Source organism: Oncorhynchus mykiss, chromosome 10 (genome assembly GCF_057628025.1).
Source record: "Oncorhynchus mykiss isolate SJ-2025 chromosome 10, ASM5762802v1, whole genome shotgun sequence".
NCBI lineage: Eukaryota > Metazoa > Chordata > Actinopteri > Salmoniformes > Salmonidae > Oncorhynchus > Oncorhynchus mykiss.
Genome location: NC_143031.1, coordinates 22593426 through 22606444, shown reverse-complemented (window position 1 = coordinate 22606444; position 13019 = coordinate 22593426). Strand labels below are relative to the sequence as shown.

Sequence of the window (13019 nt, the reverse complement as noted above, 5' to 3'; positions counted from 1 at the left end):
TGGCATCTTTAATTTCATGAAACGTAGGACCAATAAATTACATGTTGTGTTTATATTTTTGTTCAGTGTATATATACAATTGAAGGCGCAAGTTTACATACACTTAGGTCGGAGTCATTAAAACCACTCCACAAATTTCTTATTAACAAACTATAATTTTGGCAAGTCGGTTAGGACATCTACTTTGTGCATGACACAAGTAATTTTTCCAACAATTGTTTACAGACAGATTATTTCACTTATAATTCACTGTATCACAATTCCAGTGGGTCAGAAGTTTACATACACTAAGTTGACTGTGCCTTTAAACTGCTTGGAAATTTCCAGAAAATTATGGCATGGCTTTAGAAGATTCTGATAGGCTAATTGACATAATTTGAGTCAATTGGGTGTGCCTGTGGAACTATTTCATCATGGGAAAATCAAATGAAATCAGCCAAATTGTAGACCTCCACAAGTCTGGTTCATCCTTGGGAGCAAATGCCTGATGCCTGACCAAAATGCCTGATGGTACCACGTTCATCTGTACAAACAATAGTACGCAAGTATAAACACCATGGGACCACGCAGCCGTCATACTGCTCAGGAAAGAGATGTGTTCTGTCTCCTAGAGATGAACGTACTTTGGTGCGAAAAGTGCAAATCAATCCCACAACAACAACAAAGGACCTTGTGAAGATGCTGAAGGAAACAGATACAAAAGTATCTATGTCCACAGTAAAACAAGTCCTATATCGACATAACCTGAACGGCCGCTCAGCAAGGAAGAAGCCACTGCCGCAAAACCGCCATAAAAAAGACAGAAAACGGTTTCCAACTGCACATGGGGACAAAGACTGTACTTTCCGGAGAAATGGCCTCTGGTCTGATGAAACAAAAATAGAACTGTTTGGCTGTAATGACCATCGTTATGTTTGGAGGAAAAGGGGGAGGCTTTTAAGCCGAAGAAGACCATCCCAACGGTGAAGCACAGGGGTGGCAGCATCATGTTGTGGGGGTGCTTTGCTGCAGGAGGGACTGGTGCACTTCACAAAATAGATGGCATAATGAAGGAGGAAAAATATGTGGATATATTGAAGAAACATCTCAAGACATCAGTCAGGAAGTTAGAGCTTGGTCGCAAATGGGTCTTTAACATGAAAAATTACCCCAAGTCAACTTCCAAAGTTGTTAGAAAATAGCTTAAGGACAACAAAGTCAAGGTGTTGGAGTGGCCATCACAAACCCCTGACCTCAATCCTATAGAAAATGTGTGGGTAGAACTGAAAAAGCGTGTGCGAGCAAGGAGGCCTACAAACCTGATTCAGTTACACCAGCTCTGTCAGGAGGAATGGGCCAAAATTCACCCAACTTATTATGGGAAGCTTGTGGAAGGCTACCCTAAATGTTTGACCCAAGGTAAACAATGCTACCAAATACTAATTGAGTGTGCGTAAACTTCTGACTCACTGGGAATGTGATGAAAAAAATAAAAGCTGAAATAAATCATTCTCTCTACTATTATTCTGACATTTCACATTCTTAAAATAAACTGGCAATCCTAACTGACCTAAGACAGGGAAAATTTTTACTAGGATTAAATGTCAGGAATTGTGAAAAACTGAGTTTAAATGTATTTGGCTAATGTGTATGTAAACTTCAGACTTCAACTGTACACACTACCGTTCAAAAGTTTTGGGTCACTTAGAGATTTCCTTCTTTTTGAAAGAAAAGCAAAAAAAATTGACCATTAATATAACATCAAATATATCAGAAATAAAGTGTAGACGTTGTTAATGTTGTAAATGACTATTGTAGCTGGAAACTGATGATTTTCTATGGAATATCTACATAGGCGTACAGAGGCCCATTATCAGCAACCATCACTCCTGTGTTCCAATGGCACATTGTGTTAGCAAATCCAAGTTTATAATTTTAAAAGGCTAATTGATCATTAGAAACCCGTTTTTCAATTATGTTAGCACAGCTGAAAACTGTTGGGCGGATTAAAGAAACAACACAACTGGCCTTCTTTACACTAATTGAGTATCTGGAGCATCAGAATTTGCTGGTTCGATTACAGGCTCAAAGTGGCCGGAAACAAAGAACTTTCTTCTGAAACTCCTCAATCTATTCTTGTTCTGAGAAATGATGGCTATTCCATGTGAGAAATTGACAAGGAACCAAAGATATCGTACAACGCTGTGTACTACTCCCTTAACTGTATTTCGGATCAATTTGAAGTTATTTTAATGGACTTTTTTTTTTGCTTTTCTTTCAAAAACAAGGACATTTCTAAGTGACCCCAAACTTTTGAACGGTAGTGTATATATTTAAAAATATATGTTTAAACCCAGACAGCTTTCAGGAAAACACTTGTGACCTCTCGTTGGGTTAACCCACGGATGAAGAGTAGCCAGAAATGAAAGCTTAAATTTCTTTCTGCATTGGTAGGACTACTTTGTCTGGTGTAGAATGGTAGGCATAACTTTTTGAAAGTACTATGCTCAGATTCCTATTATATGCAAAGGGAGTAGTTTCGTTGCGCGAGCATTTGTGTGTAATTAAAAAAAGATTCGGTTTACATGTAAAATGAGTAGAATTGCATGAAATGTTTATAAAATGCTTTTTTTGTTAATCGGACCTGCAAATACGATGATAGATTAATGTAATGCTTTCACTATAAAGGAAATCTTTCTACCCCTACTCTTGTCCACGGTGGTCTGCGAACCCACAACCTTCTGGCCCGCAGCCCTGTGCGCTATCAAAATACACGTGTAACCATGTCATGCTTCCAACACCAGGAATAGTTTCTAACACTGCAGAAGGCTCTAGTCGGTCCAAGACGTGAGCGTAAATGGTAGACATGTTCTCTGCTATCCCCCTTGTTTAAATTGTTATTTGGGGTATATAGGAGGGTCACTTTTTTTCAAGCGTTCACGGAGAGTAGCTAAAATCTATTTTGCTGGAGGTAGTGTAATCCATTTTTATTTCAGAGAGGTCCGATTTTCTCCATGTAAACATTATTATAAATAACGTTTACTCCCTTAGGCAACCCGATTGACCAATTCATTGTGGTGGTTATTGTCATTATAACGCAGACTAAGATATAGTTTAAATGGCATATACAGCCTAGCCTATAGATGTATCTCTACAAATCACTTGCTTGATCATCCAATGGGGTATTAAAAATAGCGGGAGTAGGGATGCTGCGCGGATGGCTCACATGGTTTTATAACCTGCGCAGGAGAGAACTGCAGACTTGCCTGTACGCGAGGCACACACTCGAATCAAGGAATGCTTTCACCTGATTCCGCGGTGCTGGCTGGTTGGTGGATTTAGTTTATGATCTTGATAAATAAGGATACAAAACTGATTTTAGAGCATACTTGTTTCTAGAGTCACTGCAGTGTTGTGCTGTATCGGGAGAACTACCCAAGTGGAGACTTTGCTGATGCATCTTTGCGCGAGCATCCATCTCTTGGCGATTACAAATAACATACACAAAGCTGGGGAGACTGTCTACGTCAGCTTTCAGAAAACACACATCGCTTTTTTCCTCTGAAGCTTGTTGTAGCTGGAAATTTCTTGGAGATAGGTTACTAGAGGCACAGATATAGCTTACTTTTTGATATTCTCACCTTATAGTTGAGGCAAGCAAATAGAGGTCGACCACCAACCACAACAGCATTTCGAGTGGAGTTGAATTTCTGTGGGCATCACTATTTCGCACGGAGCAAGGAGTATTTGACATTCAAGTTTTTGTGGAAGTTGCGCACTGACGGAAAATGGGCATTTGTGGTTATTTTGTGGCGCCTTGGAAATGCCTTGTTGTCATCGGTGTAAGACTGTTATTCCTTGTACCTGCAGGAGTGCCAGCGAGGAGCGGGGATTCTTTTTCTAAGGACAACATCACTGTCAGACAAGGGGACAGTGCCGTCTTAAAGTAAGTCATGTCATTTGTACCTTAATTCAATGCTTTCAAAGTCATTGGTTCGGCGAATCGTGCCATATTGCGTGCTGGAGGACTATAACAGTCGAAAACACGTGCCAATTTTGGGGGGGAATTCATTACAGTGATCTTAATATCCACAAATATCCTTCGCAAGCATGATGTGCAATATGTTATTATTTATAATATATAATTAACTCTAACTGCGTCATTCTTTCATAATCTCAAGCAAGCACTATAGCATGCAAAACGCAGACTTACCTCTAGTTTTGTCGTTCCATGTTATTGATAAGGTTAATGTCATTTTAATATTTTTAAGGATGCTGTGGGCATAGATACTGATATCGATGTGTGGGTGGGATAGGCTCGTCAGCTGATCATAATGCAATATTATAATATATTAACTGTTGTGGTATTGTTGTGCAAACATTTTGACTATCCAGTAACAGAATAGAAGACATTAGATTATTCCATTATTTGTAACCCATCCAAAATGTATACAGCTCTGTCTGTCAGTGAGTGAGAGAGATGTGATCAAATCCTATCTGAATCTCCCAATTCATGAAAGACATAAGCGAAGGGGGCATAGCTAACAAAGTGTCTATTCAAGTCTTGGGTGACTGAAGGAAAAGTGGATCTTATGTCACATTCCAGCCCGGTTTTGCTAAGAGCCTGGCACCATACAAAGTAGGAGCCATTCTGGAGAAAGAGAGAATTGCCTGTGGTGGCCACTCCTGGACACATACTGGAGTCTTGAAGAGGCATCCCTGAGAGAACTTCATTTTGACCATAGAACAAAGCTGTCAACCTAAAATGATTGGCACCTTTGATAAAGACTGTATAACATAAATAATACAAATACTGCGCTAGCAATATTGAATGCTACAAAAATGGGAAAGTTGTATTTTTATATAGGCGACTAATACAATTGCTCAGAGAAAAATATTTTGTTCAACAGTAATAATCTAAAAAAGATAGCGGTGAAAATTATTGGCACCCCTGTTTTCAATACTCAATACTGTGAGGATAACATCACTTAACTAACCCCTTGTGAGGATAACAGCACTTAGCCTTTTTCAATAATGTTTTCTCATATAACATTTTCTATAATGTTTTATGAGATTTGAAAACACTTTGGGAGGGATCTGATATTCTTGATATTCTTAGGCCTTCTTCAATTCAAACCACACGTTTTCAATAGGGTCTGGGGACTGAGATGGCCAAAATGTTGATTTTGCTGCTAATTAACCATTTATTTGTTGATTTTATTGTATGCTTGGGGTCATTCTCTTGCTGGAAGATCCACTTGTGGCCAAGTTTCAGCCTCCTGACAGAGGCAACCAGGTTGTTAGCTAAAATATCCTGGTACTTATTAGAGTTCATGATTCTGTTGACCTTAACAAGAGCCCCAGGATCAGGTTAAGCAAAATATCCCCATAGCATAAAAGATCCACCACCATATCTATCTTTACAGTAGGTATGAGGTACTTTTCTGCATATGCATCCTTCTTTCGAGGCCAAACACATCACTGGTGTGCGTGACCAAAGCTCTCTTTTCGTCTCATCTGACCATATCCCCCGGTTCTAATACAAGTGTCAATGGCATTTATCAAACTCAAAGAGTAGCACTTTAATGCAGATGATGATCAATCTGTGCTAACTCATGGCACCTCTCAAGAGTACAGGTCTTAACCCCAGTTCCCAACCTGGACCTCACACCCTACTGGCCAGCTAATCATCCGTGCCTGCTGATTAACACCATTTTAGGTTGACAGCTTTGTTCTATGGTCAAAATGAAGTTCTCTCAGGGATGGCTCTCCAAGAGTCCAGGAGTGGCCACCACAGGCAATTCTCTTTTTCTCCAGAATGGCTCCTACTTTGTATGGTACCAGGCTCTTAGCAAAACCGGGCTGGAATGTGACATAAGATCCACTTTTCCTTCAGTCACCCAAGACATGAATAGACACTTTGTCAGCTATGCCCCCTTAGCTTATATCTTTCATGAATTGGGAGATTCAGATAGGATTTGATCACATCTCTCTCACTCACTGACAGACAGAGCTGTCTGTATACATTTTGTATGGGTTCCAGACATGATTGGTTACAAATAATGGAATAATCTATTGTTTTCTATTCTGTTACTGGATAATCTAAATGTTTGTACAACAATACCACAACAGTTAATATAATATTGCATTATGATCAGCTGACGACCCCATCCCACCTCCTACCCACACATCGATATCAGTATCGAAGCCCACAGCATCCTTAAAAATATTTAAATGACATTAACTGAATCAATAACATGGAACAAATGATTTTGGAAGGAGATGTTTCAAGAGCAGATGTCCACATACTTTTGGTCATGTAGACTATGTAGTGTATATATTTTAAATATTCTTTACTGCAACCGCCAACCACAGTAGGACTCAGGAGCCTGCTCTCAATGAGTGTAGACAGCCTGCTGCTTCCTGTTGCCACTCTGCTAATCATCAGATGTGGAGAGGAGAGGAAGTAACTGAGGCTTAATTGGGTAACTGGTTAATAAAATAAATTGCATAATAAATAAATGTGACTGGTCAACTGTGTGAGTCAGGGGCTGGCCCCAAGCCTGTAGAGGGCCCAAGAGGGAAGGCATAAATATAGAAATTATATACATATTTTTATTATTATAATGTTGTATCCAATCACAGGAGCAGGCTCTCAATGTTTTTAATATACACCAGGCAGCATATTTTATCCACAGAAAATCAATATAAAAAAAATAACTGTGGATTAAGTTTTTATCACAAGCACATACCAAAATAAAGGAAACACCAACATAAAGTCTCTTTAAAGGTGTTGGGCCACCAGGAGCTGCCAGATCAGCTTCAATGCACCTTGGCATAGATTCTACAAGTGGACCCAAACCATGCCAGGAAAATGCACCCACACCACAACATACAGTTGTCATGACTTGCCATCCTGGATGGAGATCAAAGGTGCCGGCTAACCAAAGGTTTCAAGACGCCCCCTCCTGGGGGAGTTGGCCAGTTTTATGACGGTCGTAAATACCTTGCAGGAACTATCTCTCCTTGACCATGCAGTATTGAGGGGAAAGAACCCTTTTGTTACAAGGAGATTCCTCCTGCCAAAACTACAACATCCAAAAATGGACAATGGAACAATATTTCCAACACAAAGAATGTGGGAAATGGTCGGGAGGGACTTAAATAACTATTATGTCAGATAATGTATTGTTTGGTGATATCGACAGATAGCCTAGGGGGCAGCAGGTAGCCTAGAGCGTTGGGCCAGTAACCAAAAGGTTTCTCGATCAAATCCCCGAGCTGACAAGGTAAAAATCTGTCGTTCTGCCCCTGAACAAGGCAGTTAACCCACTGTTCCCTGGTAGGCCATCATTGTAAATAATAATTTGTTCTTAACTGACTTGCGAAGTTAAATAAAGGTTTGAATTAAAAATATCATTAAAGACATTATAATGGAAACATTGGAACTTTAAGAGCTTTCACAATGTTTGTCAGTTACATCTAAATGTTGTAAAACTTATATGATTAAATATACAACTATTTGTGAGAAGATGCAATGTGACTTTAAATGACAATTGTTTTTCATGTAAAGTTTTACCCAGTCAGTAACCACTCCCACGTGAGCACAGACATTATGCCAAAAGGATTGATCGGCCATTTTTCCAGACTGCTTATAAAAGGACTCGTAACGAAATGTACATTAGACCAGACAGCATGGAGCGGTGGCTACACGGCTGAGAAATAGTTTTAAACTAAAGACCAGTATACGGACGGTAAGCCGGACAAATGGTTTAAAACTACTAGACCAGAAAGCGTTGAGCTGTGGCTACACGTGTAAAATGGTTAGACTGTACCAGACCAGACAAATGGTAAGACCCTCTGAAACTCAACAGAGAAGAAGACTAGATATGCACCGCCTGCAGCTCTGCATGTAACGTAGTGTAAGAAACTCGACCGAAGACGAGAAAAGAAGAACATTTCCCTATCAAAGACCATTGGACGTCTGATGTATCCATTCTAACAGACACTTCAAGAACAAAGGAAACCTACTACAACTACTAAGGACATGGTGACCTCTGGTGGACAACCAGACACTTACACAACCAGACATTTTCTGTCAAACTATTTGTCATAGACTGATCTGGCGAATTCAACAGAGAGAGACAAAGATATACAAGCGTAAATATGTACATTGCATTTCTAAATCCGAATGAGTGGTTGTTAGGGTGCTAAATATCCACATTTAAATTGCTTTGTCTCTCCTTCTCACACTCTTTCTTTCCCCACCCCTTCATTGTGTAACCAGCCGTCATATCGGGTTAGTCCACTAGGGACTTTTCATTGCATTATGTAGTAATCAATGTATAATCTATCCTGTGTGTGTGTTTATGTAATTCTGGGTGATTTAGTTATTTAGTAAATAAATAATTAAGCCAATTTGTGTATCACTGAGTCATCATGTAGACTAGGGTTCGTGCAGATTTAACGGATTAAGCGACGTTCAGACTGATGAGGTAATAATAATTAATGGATGACTAATATGGACAATATATTCTGATATTCTTGAGTTAATTCGGGAAACATTAACTCATTAAACAAACCTTTTCCGTGGTGCCCCAAGATTTCTAATGAGTTAATTGTTACATGATTAATTTAATCATCGTTATAATTAAACATAGTTGATTGATTTGATAAAATAATCATCATCGCATTTATTAGAAAATGGAAGAAGTTCAAGATGACGGTCAATCACCCTCGGCCTGGGGCTCCACGCAAGATCTCACCTCGTGGGGCATCAATGATCATGTGGAAGGTGAGGGATCAGCCCAGAACTACACGGCAGGACCTGGTCAATGACCTGAAGAGAGCTGGGACCACAGTCTCAAAGAAAACCATTAGTAACACACTACGCCGTCATAGATTAAAATCCTGCAGCGCACGCAAGGTCCCCCTGCTCAAGCCAGCGCATGTCCAGGCCCGTCTGAAGTTATTTTCCACCATAATTTGCAAATAAATTCATTAAAAATCCTACAATGTCATTTTCTGGATATTTTTTTCTCATTTTGTCTGTCATAATTGAAGTGTACCTATGATGACAATTACTGGCCTCTCTCATCTTTTTAAGTGGGAGAACTTGCACAATTGGTGGCTGACTAAATACTTTTTTGCCCCACTGTATATATGTGTATATATATGTATCTATATATATATATATATATATATATATATATATATATATATATATATATATATATATATATATATATATATACGCACAGTGGGGAGAACAATTATTTGATACCCTGCCGATTTTGCAGGTTTTCCTACTTAAAAAGCATGCAGAGGTCTGTAATTTTTATTATAGGTACACTTCAACTGTGAGAGACGGAATCTAAAACAAAAATCCAGAAAATCACATTATGATTTTTAAGTAATTAATTTAAATCACATTTAAGAATGTGAAATGTAAGAATAATAGTAGAGAGAACAATTTATTTCAGCTTTTATTTCTTTCATTACATTCCCAGTGGGTCAGAAGTTTACATACACTCAATTAGTACTTGGTAGCATTGCCTTTAAATTGTTTAACTTGGGTCAAACGTTTAGGGTAGCCTTCCACAAGCTTCCCACAATAGTTGGGTGAATTTTGGCCCTTTCCTCCTGACAGTGCTGGTGTAACTGAGTCAGGTTTGTAGGCCTCCTTGCTCGCACACGCTTTTTCAGTTCTACCCACACATTTTCTATAGGATTGAGGTCAGGGCTTTGTGATGGCCACTCCAATACCTTGACTTTGTTGTCCTTAAGCCATTTTGCCACCACTTTGGAAGTATGCTTGGGGTCATTGTTCCATTTGCGACCAAGCTTTGACTTCCTGACCGCTGTCTCGAGATGTTGCTTCAATATATCCATGTAATTTTCCTCCTTCATGAAGCTATCTATTTTGTGAAGTGCACCAGTCCCTCCTGCAGCAAAGCACCCCCACAACATGATGCTGCCACCCCCGTGCTTCACCATTGGGATGGTGTTCTTCGGGTTGCAAACCTCCCCCTTTTTCCTCCAAACATAACGATGGTCATTACAGCCAAACAGTTCTATTTTTGTTTCATCAGACCAGAGGACATTTCTCCAGAAAGTACAATCTTTGTCCGCATGTGCAGTTGCAAATCATAGTCTGGCTTTTTTATGGCGGTTTTGGAACATTGGCTTCTTCCTTGCTGAGCGGCCTTTCAGGTTATGTTGATATAGGACTTGTTTTACTGTGGATATAGATACTTTTGTACCTGTTCCCTTCCGCATATTCACAAGGTCCTTTGTTGTTGTCGTGCGATTGATTTGCACTTTTTGCACCAAAGTACGTTCATCTCTAGGAGACAGAACATGTCTCCTTCCTGCACGGCATGAGGGCTGCGTGGTCCCATGGTATTTATACTTGCGTACTATTGTTTGTACAGATGAATGTGATACCTTCAGGCGTTTGGAAATTGCTCCCAAGGATGAACCAGACTTGCAGAGTTTATATTTTTTTTTAGTTGAGATCTTGGTTGATTTCTTTTGATTTTCTCATGATGTCAAGCAAAGAGGCACTGAGTTTGAAGGTATGCCTTGAAATACATCCAAGGGTACACCTCCAATTGGCTCAAATTATGTCAATTAGCCTATCAGAAGCTTCTAAAGCCATGACATCATTTTCTGGATTTTTCCAAGCTGTTTAAGGCCACAGTCAACTTAGTGTATGTAAACTTCTGACCAACTGGAATTGTGATGTAGTGAAATAATCTGTCTGTAAACAATTGTTGGAAAAATTACTTGTGTCATGCACAAAGTAGATGTCCTAACCGTCTTGCCAAAACTATAGTTGTTAACAAGAAATTTGTGGAGTGGTTGAAAAACAAGTTTTAATGACTCCAATCTAAGTGTATGTAAACTTCCGACGTCAACTTTGGGTTTCTTCACGGACATAACAGCAAAACTGAACGAGCTCAACTATGAGCTTCAAGGAAAAGACAAAGACGTGGCACACATCAAATCAAAACAAATTTTATTTGTCACATTCACATGGTTAGCAGATGTTAATGCGAGTGTAGCGAAATGCTTGATCAGCCCTGTCAATGCCTTTAATGCCAAGGTGGGTGTGTGGCCAAGGTGGGTGTGTGGGCCTCTCAGCTGAGGAATGGAATTCTGGTGCACTTTCCAAACTTGGAGAAAAGGTCGCAAAACATCGGAAACAAAGATGCTTTTCTCCCGCTAGAATTCTGTGCCGACCTGGAGAAACTGGCATCCGAATTCAACAGGCGTTTTCAGGAGTTAAATGACATAGGGGAGGTTGTTACATTTATCTCAAACCCTTTCCTCCCCGTTGAGATTGATGTGTGCGCCAGATTGCAGCTGGTATTTTCTTTACCAATCAGAGTTGACATGGAGATAATTGACTTGCAAAATTACATTGAGTTGAAAGCAAGAGAAAGTGACTTTTAGGGTCTTTTGGGGGTAAACACTGAAACATTTTCCCTCCTTTCATCCTGCGCACTTAAGGTGAAGGCCTACTTTGGATCACCATATCTCTGAATGGCCTTTTCACAGATTAAAATAATAAAGTCAAAGAACAGGTCTTGTCTAACTAATAGACCTCTCACAGACAGTGTCAAACTTGCTGTGTCAAACTATGAGCCAGACTACAGAGCACTTGCTGACGGTGTGCAATCACAGCCGCCACATTGTGCGGGGAGGGGATCCACAGCCATCAGAGTGAGTATTGCCCGTTTGAAATCTGTTGTAGGCTATATTGTTTACAAAAGGATATGATCTGTGTTGTGAAGTCAGCAAAAAAAAGAAACATCCCTTTTTCAGGACCCTGTCTTTCAAAGATAATTCGTAAAAATCCAAAGAACTTCACAGATCTTCATTTGAAAGGGTTTAAACAGTTTAAGCGGTTTCCCATGCTTGTTCAATGAACCATAAACAATTCATGAACATGCACCTGTGGAACGGTCGTTAAGACACTAACAGCTTACTGATGGTAGGCAATTAAGGTCACAGTTGTGAAAACTTAGGACACTAAAGAGGCCTTTCTACTGACTGAAAAACACCAAAAGAAAGATGCCCAGGGGCCCTGGTCATCTGCGTGAACGTGCCTTAGGCATGCTGTAAGGAAGCATGAGGACTGCAGATGTGACCAGCGCAATAAATTGCAATGTCCGTACTGTGAGACACTTAAGACAGCACTACAGGGAGACAGGACAGACATCTGATCGTCCTCGCAGTCGCAGACCACGTGTAACAACACCTGCACAGGATCGGTACATCCGAACATCACACCTGCGGGACAGGAAAAGGATGGCAACAACTGCCCGAGTTACACCAGGAACGCACAATCCCTCCATTAGTGCTCAGACTGTCCGCAATAGGCTGAGAGAGGCTGGACTGAGGGCTTGTAGTCCTGTTGTAAGGCAGGTCCACACCAGACATCACCGGCAACAACGTCGCCTATTGCACAAACCCACCGTCGCTGGACCAGACAGGACTGGCAAAAAGTGCTCTTCACTGACGAGTCGCGGTTTTGTCTCACCAGGGGTGATGGTCGGATTTGCGTTTATCGTCGAAGGAATGAGCGTTACACAGAGGCCTGTACTTTGGAGGTGGAGGGTTCATCATGGTCTGGGGCGATGTGTCACAGCATCATCGGACTGAGCTTGTTGTCATTGCAGGCAATCTCAATGCTGTGCATTACAGGGAAGACATCCTCCTCCCTCATGTGGTACCATTCCTGCAGGCTCATCCTGACATGACCCTCCTAGCATGACAATGCCACCAGCCGTACTGCTCGTTCTGTGCGTGATTTCCTGCAAGACATGAATGTCAGTGTTCTGCCATGGCCAGCGAAGAGCCTGGATCTCAATCCCATTGAGCACGTCTGGGGCCTGCTGGATCAGAGGGTAAGGGCTAGGGCCATTTCCCCCCAGAAATGTCTGGGAACTTGCTGGTGCCTTGGTGGAATAGTGGGGTAACATGTCACAGCAAGAACTGGCAAATCTGGTGCAGTCCATGAGGTGGATTAAGTA

General features: G+C 40.7%; 1 protein-coding gene across 2 annotated transcripts in view; it reads left to right on the top strand.

The window, feature by feature from the left end:
* Positions 1-13019, top strand: part of LOC110533514 (opioid-binding protein/cell adhesion molecule) — a 335816-nt gene that overhangs the window by 157342 nt on the left and 165455 nt on the right. Inside the window, exon 2 of one of the 2 annotated variants that reach the window (XM_021617800.3) lies at positions 3850-3925. In XM_021617800.3, the coding sequence (XP_021473475.1) occupies positions 3850-3925 (76 nt within the window). Of the gene's footprint in view, positions 1-3194; positions 3926-13019 lie in introns of those variants that run through there. The other variant, XM_021617799.3, reaches the window with a different exon arrangement.